The 21710-nt window shown below is 39.8% G+C and overlaps 2 protein-coding genes across 5 annotated transcripts in view; one reads left to right on the top strand and one right to left on the bottom strand.

The window, feature by feature from the left end:
* Nucleotides 1–14810, top strand: part of LOC137977871 (SH3 and PX domain-containing protein 2A-like) — a 25693-nt gene extending 10883 nt beyond the window's left edge. The window contains exons 1-15 of one of the 4 annotated variants that reach the window (XM_068825236.1): nt 1070–1838; nt 5417–5485; nt 5974–6049; nt 6465–6545; nt 8190–8262; nt 9523–9608; nt 9840–9943; nt 10365–10405; nt 10775–10906; nt 11590–11703; nt 12028–12145; nt 12524–12654; nt 13028–13071; nt 13404–13596; nt 13627–14810. In XM_068825236.1, coding sequence (XP_068681337.1) covers nt 5978–6049; nt 6465–6545; nt 8190–8262; nt 9523–9608; nt 9840–9943; nt 10365–10405; nt 10775–10906; nt 11590–11703; nt 12028–12145; nt 12524–12654; nt 13028–13071; nt 13404–13596; nt 13627–14210 — 1773 coding nt within the window. In that variant the 5' untranslated portion in view covers nt 1070–1838; nt 5417–5485; nt 5974–5977 and the 3' untranslated portion in view covers nt 14211–14810. Of the gene's footprint in view, nt 1–904; nt 1041–1069; nt 1839–5416; nt 5486–5973; nt 6050–6464; nt 6546–8189; nt 8263–9522; nt 9609–9839; nt 9944–10364; nt 10406–10774; nt 10907–11589; nt 11704–12027; nt 12146–12523; nt 12655–13027; nt 13072–13403 lie in introns of those variants that run through there. The other 3 variants (XM_068825234.1, XM_068825233.1, XM_068825235.1) reach the window with 3 other exon arrangements.
* LOC137977873 (protein unc-93 homolog A-like) lies at nt 14609–21710 on the bottom strand. The gene is made up of 5 exons (XM_068825237.1): nt 21600–21710; nt 18936–19359; nt 17159–17685; nt 16318–16585; nt 14609–15560 (listed from the first exon to the last, which is right to left on the bottom strand). The coding sequence occupies exons 2-5, from the start codon at nt 19348–19350 to the stop codon at nt 15289–15291; spliced, it is 1482 nt and encodes a 493-aa protein (XP_068681338.1). The 5' UTR covers nt 19351–19359; nt 21600–21710; the 3' UTR covers nt 14609–15288.

Here is a 21710-nt window from a genome sequence, read left to right as displayed (position 1 = left end):
TGGTGAAAGTTTCTTTTGCTTATTTTTGTTTTTCAAGATTGACGTCTTCTCGTGTAAAGTTCTGCCAAAAATCTGCGTTGAACAGCATTTGGGAGTAGAGAAATAAACAGCTTGGTTAATTTTTAATCTTAGATTAGCGTTAATCGGCTTTCCAGGAACCGGGCCCTGGTTTCCAAACGAAGCACGCTATTGATCTTTAAAATTGCAAATGGATACAAATTTACCGCCTCTTATGCGTGATGAGGATAAAAACTTTCGTGGCTCTTTAGTTTTGGATTTTCGAAAATGATGACGTCACATGAAAACGATCCGTATTTCCGGTTGTCGCTTCTCTCCGCCCGACAACCGGAAATACGTCTGCGAGCGCAGGCTAATTTATACACTGTCTGTAAATGAAAGCACTCCAGTGTAAACTCTCATTGTACCTGAAGTAGGCTGGTTTGGCCAGCCGAAATATAGTGCATTACTAATAATATAAACTACGTTATATCGGCTCTTGATCAAAATATTTACTTGTTGTTTTAACAGCAGAACTACTGTGATTACAGCTGCTAAAGAGTCAACAAACTCTGCGCACAACCGTCAGCAACCCTGGAATGCAATTTAGTCTGCCTTTCTTCTTAGTCACCTTTTAATACATGTCCTAGTAAACATCATGACCAGGCTTTGAGCACTCACGGTGCTTTGATAAAGTTCAACGCACAGAAAAGGGAAAGCTTGTAAAGCAGCTTTGAAGTTAGTATTTAAGAAACTCCGTCGTCTAGACAGTGTCATCTTTAACCGCTTTTACTCGCATTCCAAAAGATGACAGGAAAGACTCTATCATCAAGAACCTGATCAAGAACAATGAAAGGTCAAAGAAATATGACACTAAGTAACTTAACAAATAAAATATCCCTTTCCCCAGCAAAACAACCAGTAAAACATGAGCTTAATTTGGCTTAATCTGCTAAGCCTTAGTTTCAATGTTTGGCTTTAGCAAACGCTTAAAAGCCGCTCCATTTGATTTTAGGCTCTGAAAGCTCAACGCTTAGCTCAAGGTAAGTTATTGATAGGTGATTGTTCATTACCTTGGAAGTGTCTCGTTCCTCGAAAGATGATTGAACACCGAATAGTGAATCAGTGAATCTTTCAGATATCTGTAGAGAGTTGTTTTAAGAATACCTTGTAGGGATCGTCAAGGAGACAAATTGAAAAGTTCCTTCAAATGCCTTTAACGGTTTCCCCACTAGTGACACTTTTTATGTCTCCGTCTACAAAAAGTCACACAGACGCAAAATTTTCATGCAACATAATTCCGTCACCCCTTCCGTTTAGAGGACGAACATCTTTCTATTTTTTGCCACGATGTGGTGGATTTAGAGGTGGTCACCCAGGACTATTGTGCCTTCAATGGCTTTGGTCACCAATAATGCCCTTGTGTTCGCGGGTCCATTTTTTATATTTTTTGAAGTTTTGCTTTGTATATGTTGAGTATACATAACAAGCTGACATAAGACAAGTGGAAGATTTGTCTGAAGAATCAAGTAGCGATGTTGCCGGTAAATCCGTTCTCAGGTTGTGAATCCGTTTTTACGTAGGTTCAATTGTTGATCCTCATTTTACCTAGATCGAATACACACTCAGATGAATTGAAGAAAACTTTTTTCGGAGCCTAAATTAAGCCTAGAGAAAAATTCGCGTCAAGTTAGGATTAGGTTTGGTTATTATACATGGATATCAATTCAGACTTAAAAAGAAAAGTAAATAATGAAAAATTGCGTTGTGCTGAGCGTGTCGTTGCAGTGTAGTGGTGAAGACACAGGACCATAGATTTGAAGGGTACGAGTTTGAGTTCGGTAAGTGCACAGTACAGTTCTTTGTTGCCTTATTATGTTATAATGTTGAGACTGAATGGATAAGTGTATGAATACAGAAACGGATAAGATGATACGAAACATTTAAGAAGATGTCTTGAGATGCGTAAGACAGGGCTTGAGGGAAGGTATCGGTCTTTCCAACTCTTGGAATTGATAGCTGCTTTTAACTAGGTAGAGTGCATATTCAACCCATAGGTAAAACATGAGGATCGCCAATTTAACTTTGTAGGTTAAAACAGATTTGACCTGAGACCGGTTTTGACCGACAACAGCAATACTTCAAGTCAATATTAATAGCAGGGAGAGAACTTGTGATTGTAATTTAACGTAATTTGTTATTGCTCTAACTGTGCTGCATAAGAACTTTGACACAATTTGAAATAACCGCTGGTGATTGCTGTCAAACGACTTTTCTTTGCTGGTGGGGATTCCGGTTCCATGCAAAATGAACGACATGCTTATATAAAGAAGTGGATCACTTTTTGAAACTGTGCAATGAAGTATTTCATGAGTGGCGATAAATCATTCAAACAGCGGTGGAAACATAAGATTTTCAGCGGGTCTAAGGAACAGGTATTTTTGCTATATTTATTTAAACAATCATTCCAGTTCAGTTACATAACTCATCGAGTGGGTAAAAACAATCGTCTCACATTCTGTCCCCAAAATTTTCCCAAATCAATATGCCTTTTTCGCCATCTCTCGTGCTTTCTTTTTGTGCAAAGGAAAGTTGCATTTTTGTTTCTTTATCAAATGAAGAACGAAATATTGGCACGTTGAGTTGGAAGTGGGCCTATGTCGCAAATGAACGTGATGACGTTAGAGGAAGTCTGCCTTCTCAAGTTTCTAAATTCGAAAATGACATATTTCCAATTTATCAGAATTTTTCCTGCTCAGTTAGAAGTAATCAACAGTGGAATCTCACTAAAAACCAAGGAACGAAACATTTTTGCTTCAGGGTAATATCATTGTTATTTTGGGGTCAATACCTCAATGTTACCTTTAATTAAAATATCATGACAGTTCACAGTAAAACAAAAATAATCCTTTGACGAGAAGCCTAAAAAGCTCGGAACCTACGGAACCACTAAAAATATGAAAATATTAAAAAATAACAATACTCATACAATTGAAAATGTATAAAGACAAGAACAAGAGAAAATGAGGGACAGAGAAGGAGACGCCTAGTTAGGCCATTTGGATATGTGAATTACAGTTAAGTTATTTTTAGATGTCACAGAAGCGGAACTGCCGAAAAGGAAGTCTGTTTCCCGAGACTTCCGCAAAATCAATAGGCGCGCTTGATCACAAGAATTTTTTGACGAAAAGCGAGTTTGAAAAGCAAAGAAAATCGTATATCTTCACCAAAAATCCAAAGTGGGAGATTGATTCCACGATTTCAAATGGCTCGTTGGAGGAAGAATACGACTGCCGAAGAATTCGACTTAGGTATAGCACTTCGAGCGATGCAGGCGACAGCGATTACAGTGAGGAAGCCTCGCCATTACCAGGCGTCACAAGAAGAGCGAAATCGACAGAGGCACAAAAGCGAGAACTGTAGTGGTAAACACTCATTTTCTCTTGATAAAGCCGTGACTAAAAATAAAATGAGTAGTTTTCACCAAACAAAGACGGAAACAGGACTGCACGTGACTATAGACGGAGCGCTTGCTATGCCAAAGGTCAACGTCCATAAGGTGTTTTTTTACTGGGTTGCCTATGGGCAAACCCAGTCGAGGTCTGCGTTTAGTTTGTTTTTTTTTTTGTCTTTTTTTTTTTTTTTTTTTTTTTTTCCGTGTCGGTATAAGTCTTGCCTGTCACTCCTCTGGTAAGTGGTGTCTTTGTGTATAGAGCCTTCTGCGCGTATTTTCTTAGGATCGAGAGGGTAGTGGAACTGCGTAGATTTCTCTGGTGGACACAGTAGAATCATTAACTTAGCCTGCAATGGCGTCGAAAGTCATGCAACGCGAATGGCGTTTTAGTGGATCCTTAAACAAAATATACCCTTATGGAGCTCAATAATGGAAAGCCAGTTGGATAAACTAGGCATGAATCTCAAAAGCGACGAGTACTGGACTTCGACAACAATCTATCGCCCGTCGAGACGAAATCAAAGTGAGCAGTATTTACCTGAAGTACATGGTAATTTGACACAATTGAGTTTCTTGTTTTCACGCACGCAATCAAATAGGATGAGGTTTTCGCCTCTAAGAGCAAATATGTTGTTTGTTTCAATAAAATTTTCGCTGGAAAAGGATTCTGTGGTATTTTCTGCCTTTGTGAATTATAATATCATGTTGTGTATTGAATTTTCGAGCTTAAGGCTCAAATGTGATATGGGAGAAGTTTTTTAGTATTGCTCTGTAAGCAGGAAGGGTTCACAGGCCTGCTGAAAGCGTGCTTGAGTTTCAACAAAATGAGGCCCAAAATCAGTGAAAACTTGAGATGAACAATAAAGTAGCTGCTATTTCCAAAATGATGGAATTACCTGGTGATAAATAACGTCGTACGCGTCTTGGAGAGTAAATTTTGACTTTGCATAAACAAGAGTTGGGCGATTGTGATCTTTGTTTTGACTTCGCTCATTTCATTGTCAAACTTTATAACACTTGACAGAAAAAGACAAAAACCCGGTATCTTGCCATCATTTGACACAGATGCTTCACTGTTTGGCGAGTAAACATGCCGCGGTAACTTAATCACGGCGCCCGCTGAATTCCGGCCATGTCACTTTCGACTTTGCAATTTACTTGAACGTAGCAAAAATCTCCCAAAATGTTTGTCGCTGATCGTAACTTTTTATATTCTATATTCACGGTTCAAAATTAATGTTGTTTTCATGTCGTAAATATTTTATTCTCGATCGACCGTCCCGGAAACTTCCTTCTGCTCTTTCTGAAAACTGTGTATCAATATTTATTTGCTTTTTCATCAATATTTGTTTTGCATAAAGCAAGCTAACAGAATCTGTACCTTGCTGAGTTCGCATTTGTTAGCGTTAATAGTATTTTCGGTCAGATGTTTCTGTTTTTTATGAGGGGTTTATTGTTTTAGTCTCCCATCCCAACACTAACCCCGCGAAACAGGGCTTGACTTCAGTGAAGTTTAGTATTACAAAGTTTTCGGATGCTCATAGGGCACACTTGTGGTGAAAAGAAGTTGTGAGGGAACTTGAAAATTATCAACATGTCAGCCCAGAAGCCAATGTTTCTCGCTTCTCTTTTATTTGTTATTCTTCAGAGACTGGAATGCTGTATTTCAATACCACACAATCCAGTGCCTTCTGATTTTCTGTAGCACGTACCACAGGCAAGCCAGTGTATGCTTCACAGAAGCATCTAGTTACCACTGGAAACCACAAGCGTTGTGTAGGTCAATACGACCATGAATTCGTACCATTGAAGAAGAACCCGAGTATGACAATTAAGACTTTTATCAGTCAGTTTTCATCAAAATGGAGGAGTCGTGCCCCAACATTTCGTTTGAATGGTGGCGACTCAGAACTGATCACTTCCCTAAAAATCATTTGACAAATTTACACGGTTTCATTTCAACAGAATTGTGAAGACTGAACGGAGTCATCACGAGCTACTCTCGTCGCCGGAAACAAGTCCGGAAAAGAAAAGGTATGCGCTGGTTCATTTCGCTTCACAGAGGTGGTAGCGAATTGTGCATGATAACAACAACAACCAGAACTAAACGAGGTCACTCAGGAATTTTTTTCCATGCTAGGAAAATGATAATGGTAAAACTGCTTTACATATAAGACAAGGGTGGAAAGAACGGGGTTACAGTCACAACAGGCAGAGAATTTGCTGCAGCACAACTTGCAGTACTCGAATACAAGCCGCTGTTCGGGAAATGTTCCCGCGCTCCTAGAAATAAATCATACAAAATACTATTGACATTACGCATTATATTAACAAGTTATTAGGCTTGTAGTAGTTTCATCAGAGCTGAATGACCGTAAGGATAAATCGGAAAATTCTATCCAAAATATGCCTCTTACTGAGTTCATGGATTTTATTCTTTCATGCGACCATAACGCCTAAAAATCTCTAGATTTTTCTCTAAATTCTTGGTTTCTTTGTACTTTTTTCTTTTACTTTCCCAGAGTAATGAGTCTTATAAAGGTGCAAGACGTGTCTGTTGAGGACATATACGAAAGGGAAGAGCCAAGAAAGCATTATGTAAGCTGTTTTAAACAAAATTTGATTAATCTTCTTTTTAATAATGTGCTAAGTTGTTAAAAATTGTAAACAAGAAATGAAAGGCGAGAAGAAACGAGCCAATCAAGTTCCTCGTGTGTAAGCGCAGCGTACATTGCAAAAGAGCGGGAAAATAATGGCACAGGCGGGGGCGAAAAATGCACAATCCTTTGGTCGCAAAAATGCAAAAATGAAAGATTTCTTAATGAAAAACAAATCAAAGATCGTCACAATTATCCGAGTAATACACAAGAGGACATATCGAAGCCGAGAAAATAAAGAAACATCATTTGTTCATTTTGGGTTTCTTGAAAGCCGTCTCATAGGTATTGCAGAGACTGGTGCATTTACGTAGAACTATGTGCAAAGTCTAACTTCTTGATTCAATTGTTTGTAGGTATACTCAATCCGCGTTCATTGGCAAGATGGCATAATCACTCCAATTTACAGAAGCTACAACAATGTTCTTGAGTTTCAGGTAAAATTTCTTTTTTCTTTTCCCCATAACATTTTGGATACGGCTGAAATAGACCACGTGCACTGAGAAAACTGGAATAATTGGTAGTGTTACGTTAAGGCCCGTTCAAACGGTCATGATAGTTGATGATAGTTGATGATAGTTTCAACTATCATTCACTATCATTGACTATCATGTTTGCGATCAAACGGTCCATGATAGTTCATGACAGTTGACGAAATCGCGCAATGTGCTGGCGTAGCTAACTGGTTCCTAGTCTCCTACCGCGCGCGATTGTAAACAAATATGGCGGGGATTTGAATTTCGTGACGAAAATGGCTGTGTATCAGCCGAGAAGAGCAGCTATTGCCACAATTTTAGTGGCTGTAATGCAGGATGACATACGTGAAGAGTTGCTGGGCCGCCACAAACGTGGTAGTCATCGCAAAAAATATTCCACAAACATGGCCGTGCCTCGTACTCATCTATTAGGTTGCATATCAAACTACTACTCTACCTCTCGTTGTCTGGTTTTTTAGCTTTTTTAGCTTTTCTCACTTTCTCGTTTTCAGCGTCACTGTCGTCCGAATATTCGTCCAAATTATTGTTTTGTTGTTCCTCACAGGACGATGGCAAACTTGCGGTAGCCATATTGCACTGAGCCCGCCTTAGTTACCCCCGCTGACCGAAAAACTATCATGCACTATCATCCGCTCGGTCAAACGGTAAAAACTATCATGAACTATCATGTCGAATTTGAACATGTCCAAACTGCATGATAGTTGATGATAGTTGATGATAGTGAATGATAGTTCGTGTTCAAACGTGCGTGATAGTTGAAACTATCATCAACTATCATCAACTATCATGACCGTTTGAACGGGGCTTTACTATACCCAGTATGATTTTGATTTTTTACAAATTGTCTTCTTTTTGCTCGGGTTTTTAACTTCCAGAAGCAAGTGATGGGCTCTTTCTCATCGGCACATGGATTAGATTTTTTTTGTGGGCATCAGTGGATTTTTCAGCATCAGTTTTAATACTTTTATTCTTCTTCTCCGAATTTTCCTTTCGAAAATTCTTGATTTTCCGATTGGGGCTGATCGGCGACAGTGATTTCAACCCAAGCAAAGTGTTTGCGTCCAAATAGAGCGAACTTATTCCATGATCGCTTTAAAGCACAAACATGGCCTTGTTTAGAGACCACGAAGTGGCGGCCTTGAGAAAAGAGAATTTAATAGGGAGCTTAAGCAAGTGCGTTTTTGAGACGCGGACGGCAACCGGAAGTGAGCCGTTTTCCCTTTTAACTTGTCTTCACACAGCAAAATTTATATTGCTAAGTAATTTTTTCTCCATTAGAGATGATTAGTATAAAACTCTGGGACACACCGCTGTCCTGGCACGCAAAATGTTCTCTTCCTGTTGCGGTCCGCGTCTCAAAAATGCGCGTGCTTAAGCTCCCTAATGATCGAGTACCAGTATAATCCTATATCGTGCAACAACAGAACTTCTGGATGAAGTTCAGGGTCGCAAGGAGCCACTTCATGCAAATTAGTTGAAATGCGTTGAAGAAAGAAGCAGAAAGCAACGTATCCTGTATGTTAGTCACTGAGATCTTTTACCCTAGATATGACTGAACTTTCTCAATCCTTGATTATATTTCAGAAAACGCTGTTGAGAATAGATAACTTTATACAAAATCAGGAGGAAGATGGAAATTTGTCATTACTTCTTAAAGGTGGCAGGATAATTCTTTATATTTGATTAATCCAAAAAATACAGAATCTTTCTCAATAGTGTTTAAAAATTGCAGCTTGTGGGCTCCTGTTCGCAAATCAAACACCATCTCGTTGCCAGGTCTTTTCTCCGCGCGTCCAAATCTCTGCAGGAAAGGCCCTAGGAACGAAGGAGAAAGCAAGTCGTTCTGCTCTTCAAAAGCGTGCTGCAGTCGAATTGAATCCGCGATCAGAGAAAAAATTAGACTTCCAAATATACCTTTACGCTCTCTTACCCCCTCTTGTTCACTTTATACAATATGGGTGAGGTATCTTTCACTGGGAAGGGTTACGTTTTTGCGAACGTTGCCCGTGTAGCAATTGTATTTCAACAGACTTGACTATTAGGTTTTCTACCCATATAAACCATGGGTAGAAAAGGCCAATGTTTGCAAAACCCTTCCCAGAGTGAAAGGACACTTCACCCATATTGTATAAAGTGAACAAGAGGGAGTAAGACAGCGTAAAGGTATATTTGGAAGTCTGGTCTCTGTCCTTGTGTGGGCCCATTTCCGTTAGTAGGGCTAACGCTCACATGGTTTATGTGGGTAGAAAACTAGCACTTCACATTAGCCTCTAATAGTTATCCTTTCACTGGATTGGTACGGACGGATTTAAAGTAAAGATACAGAATAAAATTAGAGGCGTTACTGTATCCCGAACTGTATGCTTACATTGTCGTCAAAACCTTAAAATTTGGTAGTTTCAAGTTGGTGTTTGGCAGAGTACGGCAAAGAAATGAAATGATTCCGGCATTTTCCCTCATTAATCTACTTAGTCTTATTTCATTTTGGTGTTGCCATTGCTATGACCGCCGTCATTCCTTAAACTCCCAATCTTGGCACTTAAATTCAAAGCATCTATACCACTGGAGCACATTCTCTCACAATGGGCTTCAGGAAATGTACAAGCCAAAAGCTATCAGAAGCCAGCAGGACGTTCTTTGTAGAGCAAAAACAAAGATTTCTAAGATTGTTTAAGTCTCTGTTGGGACTTTTCGCATGAGGTTGATGTTAATGATCGACTGAAGCGAACACCCTTTTTTGATCGACGAAGCGTTGAAATCGCGGACGTCACGAGGTCTGAAAATGAAAATCTTAACAAACATACCATGGGGGTAATGCGCGAGGTATTACTTTGTTGCTCTTGACTTGAAGTTATGGTGGTGACAAAAGAATTACACATAGTTCCTCCGGTTTATTACTATCCATTTCGTGTTTCAGGAAAAAAAATTGGCCCTAGGTTTAATGCTGCCGGAAAACGTACGAAAGCTCTGAAGAGAATGCCTGCTGTTGAGGAGTTCTTGAAAGTAAGTGGGTTTCTCCCATCTTATCTCCTCGTAACGAAAGACACTTCCGTAGTTCGATCATTCAGTTTTTCAGCATTGATAGCTTTGCAGTCCATAGCGCAAAATGGTCTCTGTGTTTCCGACGTGATATTTCTTACTGACCAAGTATATTGTGTTGCGTATTACAACAAAGACCATTCAGTTTCTCTCTGGTTTTTCTTGTCAATTATAACTTTGTCCGCCTATTTATAGGCTGTGGTTCATCTTCCACCACCTATCTCTGAATCGGATCCAGTGATAAGTTTCTTTCATCCATTGCTTGAAGATCTCATGGAGTCTGACTTAGAGCACAATCAGTAAGTACGGCACTTTTTAAGATCGCTAGCCCTCAGTCATCAGGTACTCGTCCTATCTCAGTCTGAATAGCTTGCTTTCTTGTACGAACAACTGGAAAGGGTCACCTAGATTTTCGGGCTGCCATTTTGAAGGAAAATCTCTTAGTCGGTTGTTCTTCTCTGTATGAAAACGTTTCATGTTGCATTGAAGGTTTTAAAAATGCACAATTCCAATCACCGATGCCTTTGGCAAACGTCATTCACCGATATACCTTAGTATCAACCATGAGGATTAATTGAAACTTTGTGCTTTAACCGTTTGAGGCAGAGCAATTTTACAAAAAATAATCAGAAATCAGCCGATCTGAGTTTATTCGGAAAGCCGTAAAGGTATCAAAAACTTGCAGTTTTTCAGTTGGGCATTATTATTTTTCTTTTTTAGAAAAGGTCACCGACTGAGTAGACGTGGAACAAGACACAAATGTAAGACGTTGAATTTCCACACAATTTAGGTGGTTTGCACGCTTGGTCATGGCCGCCTTGTTTGATGACATGAACAATACACCTTATTCCAAAATGGCCACCATTTTAGTATTTTTTTTGTTTGATTGCAAATTTGTTCTTTTGGCCTTGTTCAAGGTTAAATAATTTTTTGAATTTCACGTTTGAAAGCGAGGCCAAAAGGGCCAATTTGCAATTAAGGAAACAAAAGGATACTAAAATGGCGGCCATTTGGAATAAGGTGTTGTTATCTCTAATTAGCTTCTTTTGTTGGTCATCCAGTATTTGTACATCTGCTTTTCTAGAGACTTCTCTCCTGATTCAGTAACTATCCAATTTATTTGTTTTTAGGCATACATCACATTTCGGAGCCAATAATGGTGGAACAGTACGTGGTAATTGCAGATTACATTCAAAGAGAGGATACCGATATCAGTCTTAAAGCTGGCAACGTGGTCGATGTGGTCGAGAAAAGTGAACATGGTATATGAATAATATCTATTAGTATTATTACGTAGGTAATTATTGAAAATTCTCTGAGCTGATTGGTTGCCGTTGAGGTGATCATCGTTTTTTTTTCAAAATTGCCGCAAGCCGTTTTGTCGAGGTGACAGACGAAGAAATTAATTGTTTTAAAGAAAATGCATATTTTCCAAATAATCACCTATGTAATTATACTAAAACAATTACTCACCTCAGGCTCGGTGAACATCGGTGAATAAAAACAATATTCACCTCGCCTTCGGCGAATAATTGTTAAATGTCATCTTGATTGTAAACCATTATTAACGAAAAAAGGCAAAAGGAGGAGGAGGCAGTATGGTCCAGTGGTTAGGGCGTTGGGTTTGCATGCGGCTGCTCCGGGTTCAAATCCCGTTATAACCTCTGGTTTGGATTTGTTTCCGGTTGTCCCGGATTCAACTCTACCATGCTTTGTAAATAGCCAACTGGTTGCCTCCCGCCAGTTGGGGTTCTTAATATGTTTCTGTTAAGTTTGCCAATTGTTACTTTCACCTTGTTAACAGTGGAGTACCTGTAAACTAGCTTGATAGCTAAGTGTACTTCCACTATAAACAAAGCATTTACATTTTTTTTACATTTTAGGAAATAAAAGCTAAGCAAAACACAAAAGGAACTTACACTTTTTTTTCCAATTAATTTCCAAGGCTGGTGGTTTGTTGATCTTGATGGAGTGGTCGGCTGGGCACCAGCTTCTTATCTGAAGCCAAAGGATGGCATTGAGGAGGATCAAGTTCTTGAAGTGTTTGAGAAAGGAGAGGGTAAATTTTCAACAAATGGAGTAAATGTCCTTTGGAGTCATTTTCCTTTGTAGCTTAGGATTAGTTTACCATTTTTGTAAGGTGTAAAAACAAACACATACAAACCAACAAACACAAACAGAAAGTTCTTTTTCTTGGTTTCACAGTACGGGCATCAAGTAACCACCTTCTGTATATTAGCCTGGCGTTCTGGCGATTAATTTTAAGTCTTGTGTAATTTTGTGTAACTCAGAAATTGTCAGTTGACGTAAGTGTTATAGATTTCACAGGTGATGTCTTGTTTTTTTCAATTTAAAGAAACTGTGTTCCCTTTTTGTTTTACAGAGGAAACGTATATTACCTTAGCTACATATGAGCCTCAATTTGAAGATGAGGTTAAGCTTGAAATAGGGATGGTTGCTATGGTTATGCAGAAGAACCTAGACGGATGGTGGTTCGTTAAGTGAGTTCTGTTTTCGCTAAAAACTTATTTTCTGAACCAATCCCGAGAGTTGAGAGCTGTGTGGCGGCTCCTGTCGGGACGCAGCTCTGACTGGCATTTGTCAATTTAAGATTTCCGGCTGAAGCAAATTTGAAAACTCTCATTCTTTGATAATGAATCAGTGAATAATCACTGTCAAATGCTGATTGTTATTTTTTCCCACGTTACTGGAATTTGTTTTCAATCCCGGGAATAGAAGTAGGGATGATTTTGTCGTCATACATTTGGAGACAAAACTTGAAGAAGGCTGTAAATTTTAATCCGAGCCATTACTCAATTTTGCAAAGTATCCACAAAGAGTTTTTCTAACTTAATTAAGGAAGCAATCTTTTGTGGCAGGATCGGTGAAACTGAAGGCTGGGCCCCATCTGTGTTTCTGAAGGAAGTTGTGACATCACGACATAAAGGAAGAGAGAAAAGAAAGGATGCCGTTCGAGTCTTGCTAAGAGATTACACTGTGAATATTACTGGTGAGAATTGTAATTGTGTGCCTTCCGATTGCATTTTGGTGTGATATTTCGGGAGGCCTTGTGCTAGAAGGCAAGGTCACTTGGCATACAGCTCAGTGTGTATGTTCTCGAGGACGGAAAAGACAAGAGTCGTGTAGTTGTGTTCACCCATATTCGTCAACAAACGGCACTAAAATTGGCGATGGTGATGGGATAGATTACTGAACACAATTTAACCATCACTCTCTCTTACTCTTGCCCGCCATTACGTACACACTGAACTTCGTGTCAAGTGTCCTGTCCATCTAACACCAGGATGTCACAATACTACATTTAGTACGTGTCAAACGATGGAGTTTTTCGTAGATACTGAATGCCGTCACTTTTTCTCCAGGAAGGAGGAAAACTTGGGTCCCACCGAAGAGGAAAAAGACCGTCGTAAGTGTTTTGTTGAATCGTATATTAGCATGACGATATTTAAAATGATTAACCGATCTAACTTGGAGAAACGTTCGAGGGATTCTTATACAAAAGTCGGTCCTATGTATAGCTTGTGTTTTAACTCTGATACAACTATCCTAGCCCTTGGAATCCTATATCAGAGGTGTAAAGTCAGATAACAGAGCGCTGCGAATATGAACTGTCCATTTACCAGGTTAAACATTTCTTTGACATCGATCCCAGGAATTTTGAAAGTGTATGCCTATTTTTCGCCATTAGCCATAGGTCAAAAAATAAAAAGAATAATGAAAACATCTTAATGTCAACAGAAAAGGGACATTACAGCAGGAGAAGCGAGATCCTCCAAGAAGTCGTCCGGTGTTAATGAGCTTAGAGCTGACATAGGTAAACAGACACCATATGACGGCACAAATAAAGCAGAAAATCTCCACGGTGTGGTCGGTAGGCCATCCATAAAAAGCACACTGCCTGCAATTGAAGAAGAAAGGCAAGATCCACAAAAAACTTCCCGAGGGTCGAGTCCCATCGGGAGCCCACTCCTTCGTCAGGATACCAATTCGATACCCTTGAATGCTGCATGCCCAGATAACGACGAGAATAGAAGTAACAGCACTTCGTATAGTCACGGTAACTCGAAGCCCGATTCTGAAGGGAAAGATATCGATGACATAATTTGTGGCGAAAGGAAAGAAAACGAAAGCAAAGGATATAAGAAAGAACTTTTCAGACAGTTAGATCGCAAGAGATTTTTTGCCATGGGCTCGTACAAGAAAGAGGATACAGGAGAAGTCAATTTACACGAAAATGCCGAAGTCGAAGTCATCAAGCAATCTGCTTGCGGTTGGTGGCTGGTGAGAACAGCGAGTAGCTCTGTTGGATGGGCGCCCTCTAATTTCTTGGACGGGGTGAACATTTTAGAAAGGAGTAGCCAAGGAACCAACGGAGATGAATTACTTAATGAAAGCGATGTGCTGGAAGTTATACCAATCCAACCAGACATAATCTTGAAAATGGGGCATGAAATGTGTCTAGAGAGGGAATTTGTGCGTTACATTCCGAAAGGTGATGACATGGATACCTGTCCGCTTGATCCCCCGGAAAAAACGCAACCGTAACCCTCACTGGCTACGTTGCTGAAAGCACAACCCTTGTCTGGGCAATTACAGAACACTTTTGAATGCAATACAGTCATCACTTCAGAGGATTTGCCCCAAAACCTCAGTAGTAAGAGATATTCTCCAAAGTTAACTTTTTCGCTCTGAGTGCGATGATGACTGAAAGAATTCCTAAGAGGAATGACAAACTAAAAAAGTAACCAAGTGTGCCACCGTTCCACTTAAGGCTTAAAAGACGACCATGAAGCATGATAATGATAGCAGTTTGGATTCGACAGAGCAAACAGGAATTTGTTTAAATCAAAGTGAATGACTTCATCGTGATTGAGAGAATGTGATAATTCTTAGAACCGGGACAAATAGTTACTTTAGCTGTCAAATCTCAAGAACATTTAAAATATCTGTGTTTCTTTGTTGTTTTAATTAATATTGTTTGTGTGATTACCTTTTACATCTTTTATATACCTTAGTTAAACAGATTGTAAACACCAGTAATAACTTGCACAGCAAGGCCGCTTGTTACATAACGTTTACACAAAGTGGAAGCTTACATAGGCACGTTACATTAATGTTTGGATTGATAAACCTGTTTCCATTGTTTGCACTTAGTTGAGTTTTTTTCTAACTTCGCATTACGTAAAACCTAGCAACTCCGAGTTAATTGGGTACTTCTCTTAACTTTGAGCAACCAGGATTTTTTGTCATCTAAGGGCTATATTTGTATAGACGATTGGAAATTCCTTTGTGCTTCCTCGGCTCACTTTGAATTCCCTTGCCATGACTCTCTGAGGATATTTAAATTCAGGGTAAGGTACTGTATGACTATAAGATACTTCATCTGTTACAGCGCTGTTGCATGAGGATAACCGTGTACTCGCAACGCTTCCCCTTTTTTTTGTTTTTCGTTTTTGTAAAACAGATGTTCGAAATAACATAAATTTAGACTTACTAACTGCGACACCTTTATCACTAATAAAATTAACCCTTTATATATAATCCCGGCGTCAGTTCAAATTCCTCCGCAGCTTTGATTCGCCCAAGATATATTGCCGGCATAATTTGATCTACATGGATGTCTTCAATCTTCGCCATCTCTCCTGCCGCTGGGATCCTTCAGGATCATTCCGGCACTAAACGAGTATTCGCGGTCCACTTGCATCTTGTTGACGTACTCAGCAATAAAATAGCCAATTAAACTTATGACTAAAGTCACCAGTAGAATGATAAGCTTGACTTTAATACAGAGGAAGTTGGCGTAGGCAAAGGCGATTACAAAACCCAGCGACTCCCACAGACGGTAGTTGGAGAAAGCAGGTTCTTGATTGTCCGCAAAAAATACACCGTACATGGCTTGAGAACAGAAACCCAACAAAATAAACATTAAAATCTAATAACAACGAATGGTGTGTAAAAGAATTTGAAAAAATCAAAATTGATAAATGAAACGGAGACTGTCACTCAAAACAAGTGAAACTGGGCCCAATTGATCAAAAACCAATTAACATTAAACCGCGATTGAATACCAATCAAAGTTTGAGTTTTGCCCGTGAAAAAAGCCTTTAACGATATAATTTTATGCTGAAGGAAAGGGTAGTGCTCTGGAAGAAATAGAAGGGAACACGTCGATCTGATTTCTTCAGTTTTAAAACACGCGCGTTTTTGAGACGCAGACGGCAACCGGAAGTGAGCTGTTGTCTTCACACAACCACATTTGCATTGCTAAGTATCTTTTCTCCATTAGAGATGATTAATATAAAAATGTGGGAGACACCATTGCCCTGGCACACGAAATGTTCTCTTCCGGTTGCCGTCCGCGTGTGCTTAAGCTCCCTATTGTGACCTGTAACGGTTGCCTTATTGTTCTGACACAAAGCACTTTTGTCTAATAACGATAGGGCAACCGTAACACGTCACAATTATTCAAGATGGCGGCGTCCGGAAAATTTGAAAACAAAAACAGGCGATGATGCCTGTTTTTGTTCTTATTTCCTTCGGATACAAACGCTTTCTTTGAAAATATTTTAGATTGACTTGAATCAGTAACAACAGTTATTTCCTGTGATTTAAAGGTACTTTTTTGTTGAAGTGGAGGTTCGTTTAGTCTTACCATTGATCTGAGTCTGCCAAACTGCATCGCAGTACCCCAACAGCGCAGCTATCACGTAGAAGACCCATAGCAAACGGTAGTCAGGCCTCCAGATCAGCATGATAATTATGACAGCTAAATGAATCAAACCACCACTGATGAACACGGGAATTCTTCCGGTGTACTTCGTCAGACGGCTGAGCGTTAAGGAGAAAAACGCGTCGGTGGCACCGAAGCAGATCATAACGAAACCAACACGATGAATCCCAAGTGAGCACGTCACAAAAGCCTTTAGAAAACACAAGAGCTTGCTGGTTAAACAGCTTTACAGAACAGAGCTTCGTCATAGAACGTATGTGTCAGAAAGACAGAATTTCTTTACTCTCGACACCACAGCCGCCTTTCTCTTGTTGTGCATGTACGAGGCTATGGTGACGAAAGTGACATATGGTACCAGACATGCATTACAATGGCTTTTTCATCAAAACTTTAACGTACAGTCATGAAATTCGCAAAAGAGAAGAGTTCTGCTGCCAAGATTGCTTTCAAAGGTAATATGAGCCTTAACCACACCGCGGCCATGTTGAGTGGGCAGGATTGAACAATTTTGTTTTTGCCCACCGAAACTCGTTTCTCGAGGCTCGGGGTACGAAATCTATTGTCTATGGTCAATATGGCCGCCGCGTGAATGAGGCCCAAAGGACAGATCTTAAAAATTCAATTTTAAAGGTATTCTGTCAAAATTATTTCACAGATAGTTGATGTTCTATAAAGCATAAATTACTGATTGAGACAAACTATTGTTTAATTTTTACGATGTTCGAGTGCCCGGTAGTCTTATCAATTATTCTACGATCTTTACCTGAGTAAAATCCCCAAAGGTAAATGCTTGTTCCAATCCACTGAACATGGTCAGCGGTAACACCAGGATCATACGCTTGTCCCTCAAGTGTTTGATGGTTGCTATCAACAAACTTACACTTGACGCTTGCGTCTTTCTTCGATCCAGGTCACCGGTAAGACGATCAAGCATTACAATAACGAAAAGCACAGCGAACACTCCAATCCCCACGTAAATACTCAGCAACTTGATGACTAAGCTTCGGTTGTATTCTCCAGTGGAGTTGGTTAATGCTGGCGGGTGCTTGCAGAAACGTGCTCCACATACTTGTCCAGCATTTTCGCGAAAAGTATCTTCCACGCCCTGCTGTAGAACAAGAGAAGATATCAAATTTCCCCAGATTTGACCGCTCTGAAAGATAAGAAAGAATGTTCCGAAATAACGTGTAACAACTGCGTCTTGTGTTTCCCGACTCAGCTCCGAGTAGCGGATTCCTGTTGTCGTGAGGTAAGCACATTTAGAGGACCAAAGAGGGGCAGCACATGTACCTGAGACAAAAATAAAAACCGTCAAAAATTTAATTATTTTCATGCATTAAAAGTGATTTTTACCAAAGAATCTTGGAGGAAACAACAACACGTAGTGTTCATTGCCCACTTTTTACGAATATACTGATTATCCCAAACACCTTAGCTCAGGGTCGGCCAGGGTTTTTGGGTATACGGTTTACAGGGGCTTTTTAAATCGGGTATACGGTATATTGCAGCTTAGATACGGGTATTCGGTATTTCACTTTCTTTGAATTTCAGGTATACAGTATACAATGCTTCCATTATTTTGGGGTATTTTGGCGAATTTTTTTAGGGTATACCGCTACCCCCACCCCCCTGGCCGACCCTGTTAGCTTGATCCGGCGTTCTCTCGCATTCGCGGGGAAAAGAAGGAAGTCCTTAATGAGTGTACGAAACCACCTCATCCACATACAGTTAAAAGGCACTGTCAATCGTGAAAGGTTTCTGCTACTCTAATTAATCCCCTTTTCTTAATTAAAGGTGCTGTAAAGAACCCACAGAGCGGCTTTCGATTGACTGTCGTAAAACCCAAACCAGAGTAATTACTCTAACCAATCATAAGTGGCGCAGACAGCGCGATAAGCCTTATAATTACATGTAGCTTGCTCAAAGCGCGGGAAAATGGGCGTGTGCATATCGCAATTGATTTTTGTTTCTCTTCTCATTGGTTGAAAAACCGGCGCGAGATTTTTAAGCCAATCAGTGAGCGTAGCAATCGCAATCGAATAATTACTTTCGACAGTGGAAAATCTTTTAAAAAATCTAAACATCCACAAGTCTCCCGGTCCTGACCAATTATCGCCCAGTATCTTAAAGGAATGCGCATCGGAACTATCTACATCGCTTTGTATCATCTTTAACAAGTTTCATTCTGGTTCACTACCCAACGACTGTAAAATTGCACATATTAATCCAGTACACAAAAAGGGTTCTAAACATAAAAAGGAAAACTACCGACAAATCTCGCTGACATCTATCATTAGCAAAACAGCTGAGAAAATTGTAAAATCTAGAGTCCTCTCATTTTGGACTGAACATCAATTACTAAACCCAAATCAATTTGGATATTTGAAAGGCAGATCGACAGTGTCGCAACTTTTAAGTTGTTATAATGACTGGAGCTTATCAAGAAACTCGTCAAAAGTGTCGATGAAATATTCCTGGACGTTTCAAAAGCGTTCGACAGTGTCCAGCTAACCCCTCTAAGTGGGTGTGCTAAAACTCACCAATAATTATTGACGCGGGTATGAGTGTTCCCCAGTGAGCGTAGTAATTGGACACAGTGTACAGAACGTATCCTGTCATGGACAGCACCAAAGTCCACTTACACCCAAGTCTTCCAATCACAAAGGGGGGCACGAATATACAGGACAAAATCAGGGCGCCGTAGATCACACTCAACGAGGCTAAGCCCAACCCTTCATCTTTGTTCAAACTGCTCTGTAAATTTTGAAGGGACTGAAAAGCAGTGAAGAGGAAAAGAAACCCAAAACTGATGACGTAAACGTTTTTTGTAATCTTTCTTTTTTCTTTCTTCCGTTCCTCTGGTGATATTCTCATTGTTTCATCGTTTTCTGACACCAAATTCTTGGAGCTTAGTCTGGTGGCCTCCTGCGGGTCTGAGAAGGTGTCATCTGCCATTCTGTCCTTCTGTTGAGTGAAACAAAATTATAATAATAACAATAATAATAATAATAATAATAATAATAATAATAATAATAATAATAATAATAATAATAATAATAATAACTTTATTTAAGTCTCAAGGTTATTTAGCCGAGCAGGAATGCTCCACTCAGTAATTGGAGAGACTACACATTAACTGATTTCAGAACAAATCAAATAAAATGTTGGTTTGTTAGGAGAAGGGAAAACCGGACTACCCAGGGAAAAAACCTCTCGGAGCAGAGTAGATCAGATGAGCATGACCTTAAAAGTAAGGCGGCTTTACAAAAAGGAAAGGAGCTTTATTTAAGAGTCCAGTCTGCTAGCGCTGAAGCACTAATTGGGGACACTGTAAACTGAAATCAACAAATTAACGCAAATCAAATCAAATGTTGGGTTTTGAGGAGAGGGGAAAACCAGAGTACCCGGGAAAAAACCTCTCGGAGCAGAGTGGAGAACCAACAAACTCAACCCACATACATTGGCGGAAGGCGAGTGCTCTCACCACTGCGCCAGCCCTGCTGGTATGGTATGCAAGATGAATTGTTGCTTCTAATGATAAAAAATGATTGTTTTAATACAATATTATGAATGCATTGTACTATTGTATGAACTGGCTGAACTATTCTGCTTTAATATATAAGTTGCCGGTGGCTGTCATATGTATGAGGGAGAGAGAGGGGGTTATATAATTGTTGCCATTGCTATAGAGGGGGGCTGGGTAATGTATAAAGGACTTTCAATGTAATTTTGCCAACCCCCTTCCCCCCTCCCCTAGGCTCTAATTAATGAAAGCCTCCTAAAACTGAGGTCCAGTTTTCGACCCTTCACGCAAAGTTGCAACCAAATTTTCAATCATTTCATAGTATCTGTCCTCCATCTTTTGTCGCAACTGTTTTCGGCATCAGGAGATGAAGATGTTACTTTGACCTCATGTGATCATCGAAAACGAGACAAGTCGCAAAAAACGTTTGCCAAGTGTAACACTCATCACAATACTGAATCATTATGATAATTTTTGTCGCAACAAAATTGCGAGACAAGTTGCAAGAAAGTGTAAATGCTTTGTTGCCTTTGAGGTCCCTTCCACATAAAGATTTCGAACTACTTGTCAACGGTTTGTTGATGACGGAGATAAGCGACAACAGGCATGCCACAATGATTGGGAAGCTTTCTCTCGATCGCGTGACAAAACTATGAAATACAGGGAGCTCATAACAGTCACGCACAACACGAAATTCAGAAAATCGCATAACAAATTTATCAATAAGGTTATAAAAAGACATATTTTCGGTTTTCATTCCGCCTGTGCCGTGTGCCTTCTAGCAAATATGCCACGTCAAAAAGAATGCTGTATCAACGCGGTTAGAACATTCTATCTCGAATTATTTTCAGGCTGTTTAAATGGAATCTACAAATTGTCATTCAATCTGTTTCTAAAATTGTTTACATATTTTGTTGACACCGGAATGAGCTTAAAAAACGAACAAGGGATGTTTTTAGGCGACAGAACTATCCAATACAAACAGACCAATGATTCTGTTGATTAAACCAACTCAAAGGGCTCTTTGCAAACGGAAGAATGATCTCCCAGAAGAAAGATACACCTTCACACACAGTATTCTGATTTCACTTTTCCAATATGTAAAAGAGGAAACAGAAAGCACTTTCTTTGAAGGTACAGATAAGCACATGCATGGAACAAACCAAAAGATGCCCGAAAGAACGAGGGTATTAAGTACAATGTTACGAGTCACGAGATCTTCGAAGAAAATTGAACGGTTAGTCGCGAATCGTTTTTTGAAGTCGGGTGGATTTGCTTTTAAACATACACCTTGTCTACGAAACGCATAAAGATTCCCTGAAACGCACAATCGGTAATTAAATGCCAGCTCAAAAGGCAAACATAAATGAGCGTTACGTTGCCCCCTAGATGGCGGCAGAGTTTGAAAGCTTAATAGCAGTTGTTCTGAAGCCTTTGTGTAAAGACGCTTCTGGCGACCAATCGACATCATTCCGCAGATCGTTGTTTTCCCTATTCTGCCTAAAGGTCGTAGAAGCACAAGTTTTTCCCTGCAGTGAATGACATGTTTTGCGTCCAATGGTTGACCTGCCGGAGCCGGATTACCTTTGCTAAAACACGATTGCACGGTACAATGATTTCCAGTGTCTGTAGCCTGCTTATTGTCGGCATCGAGAAAAGAAGGCATAAAGTCGTTACAAACCTGAAAGCGACGACAATGACCTGTACTTCTGATGTAGTCCTCGAAAAATATTACAACTGCACACTCTCAAGAGTTGTGCAACCCAGCGGTCTGAAAGAGGAGACTGGACCC

Source organism: Montipora foliosa, chromosome 11, assembly GCF_036669935.1.
Source record: "Montipora foliosa isolate CH-2021 chromosome 11, ASM3666993v2, whole genome shotgun sequence".
Classification (NCBI taxonomy): domain Eukaryota; kingdom Metazoa; phylum Cnidaria; class Anthozoa; order Scleractinia; family Acroporidae; genus Montipora; species Montipora foliosa.
Note: the sequence above shows the minus strand (reverse complement) of the source record. Positions and strands in the feature narration are given on the sequence as shown.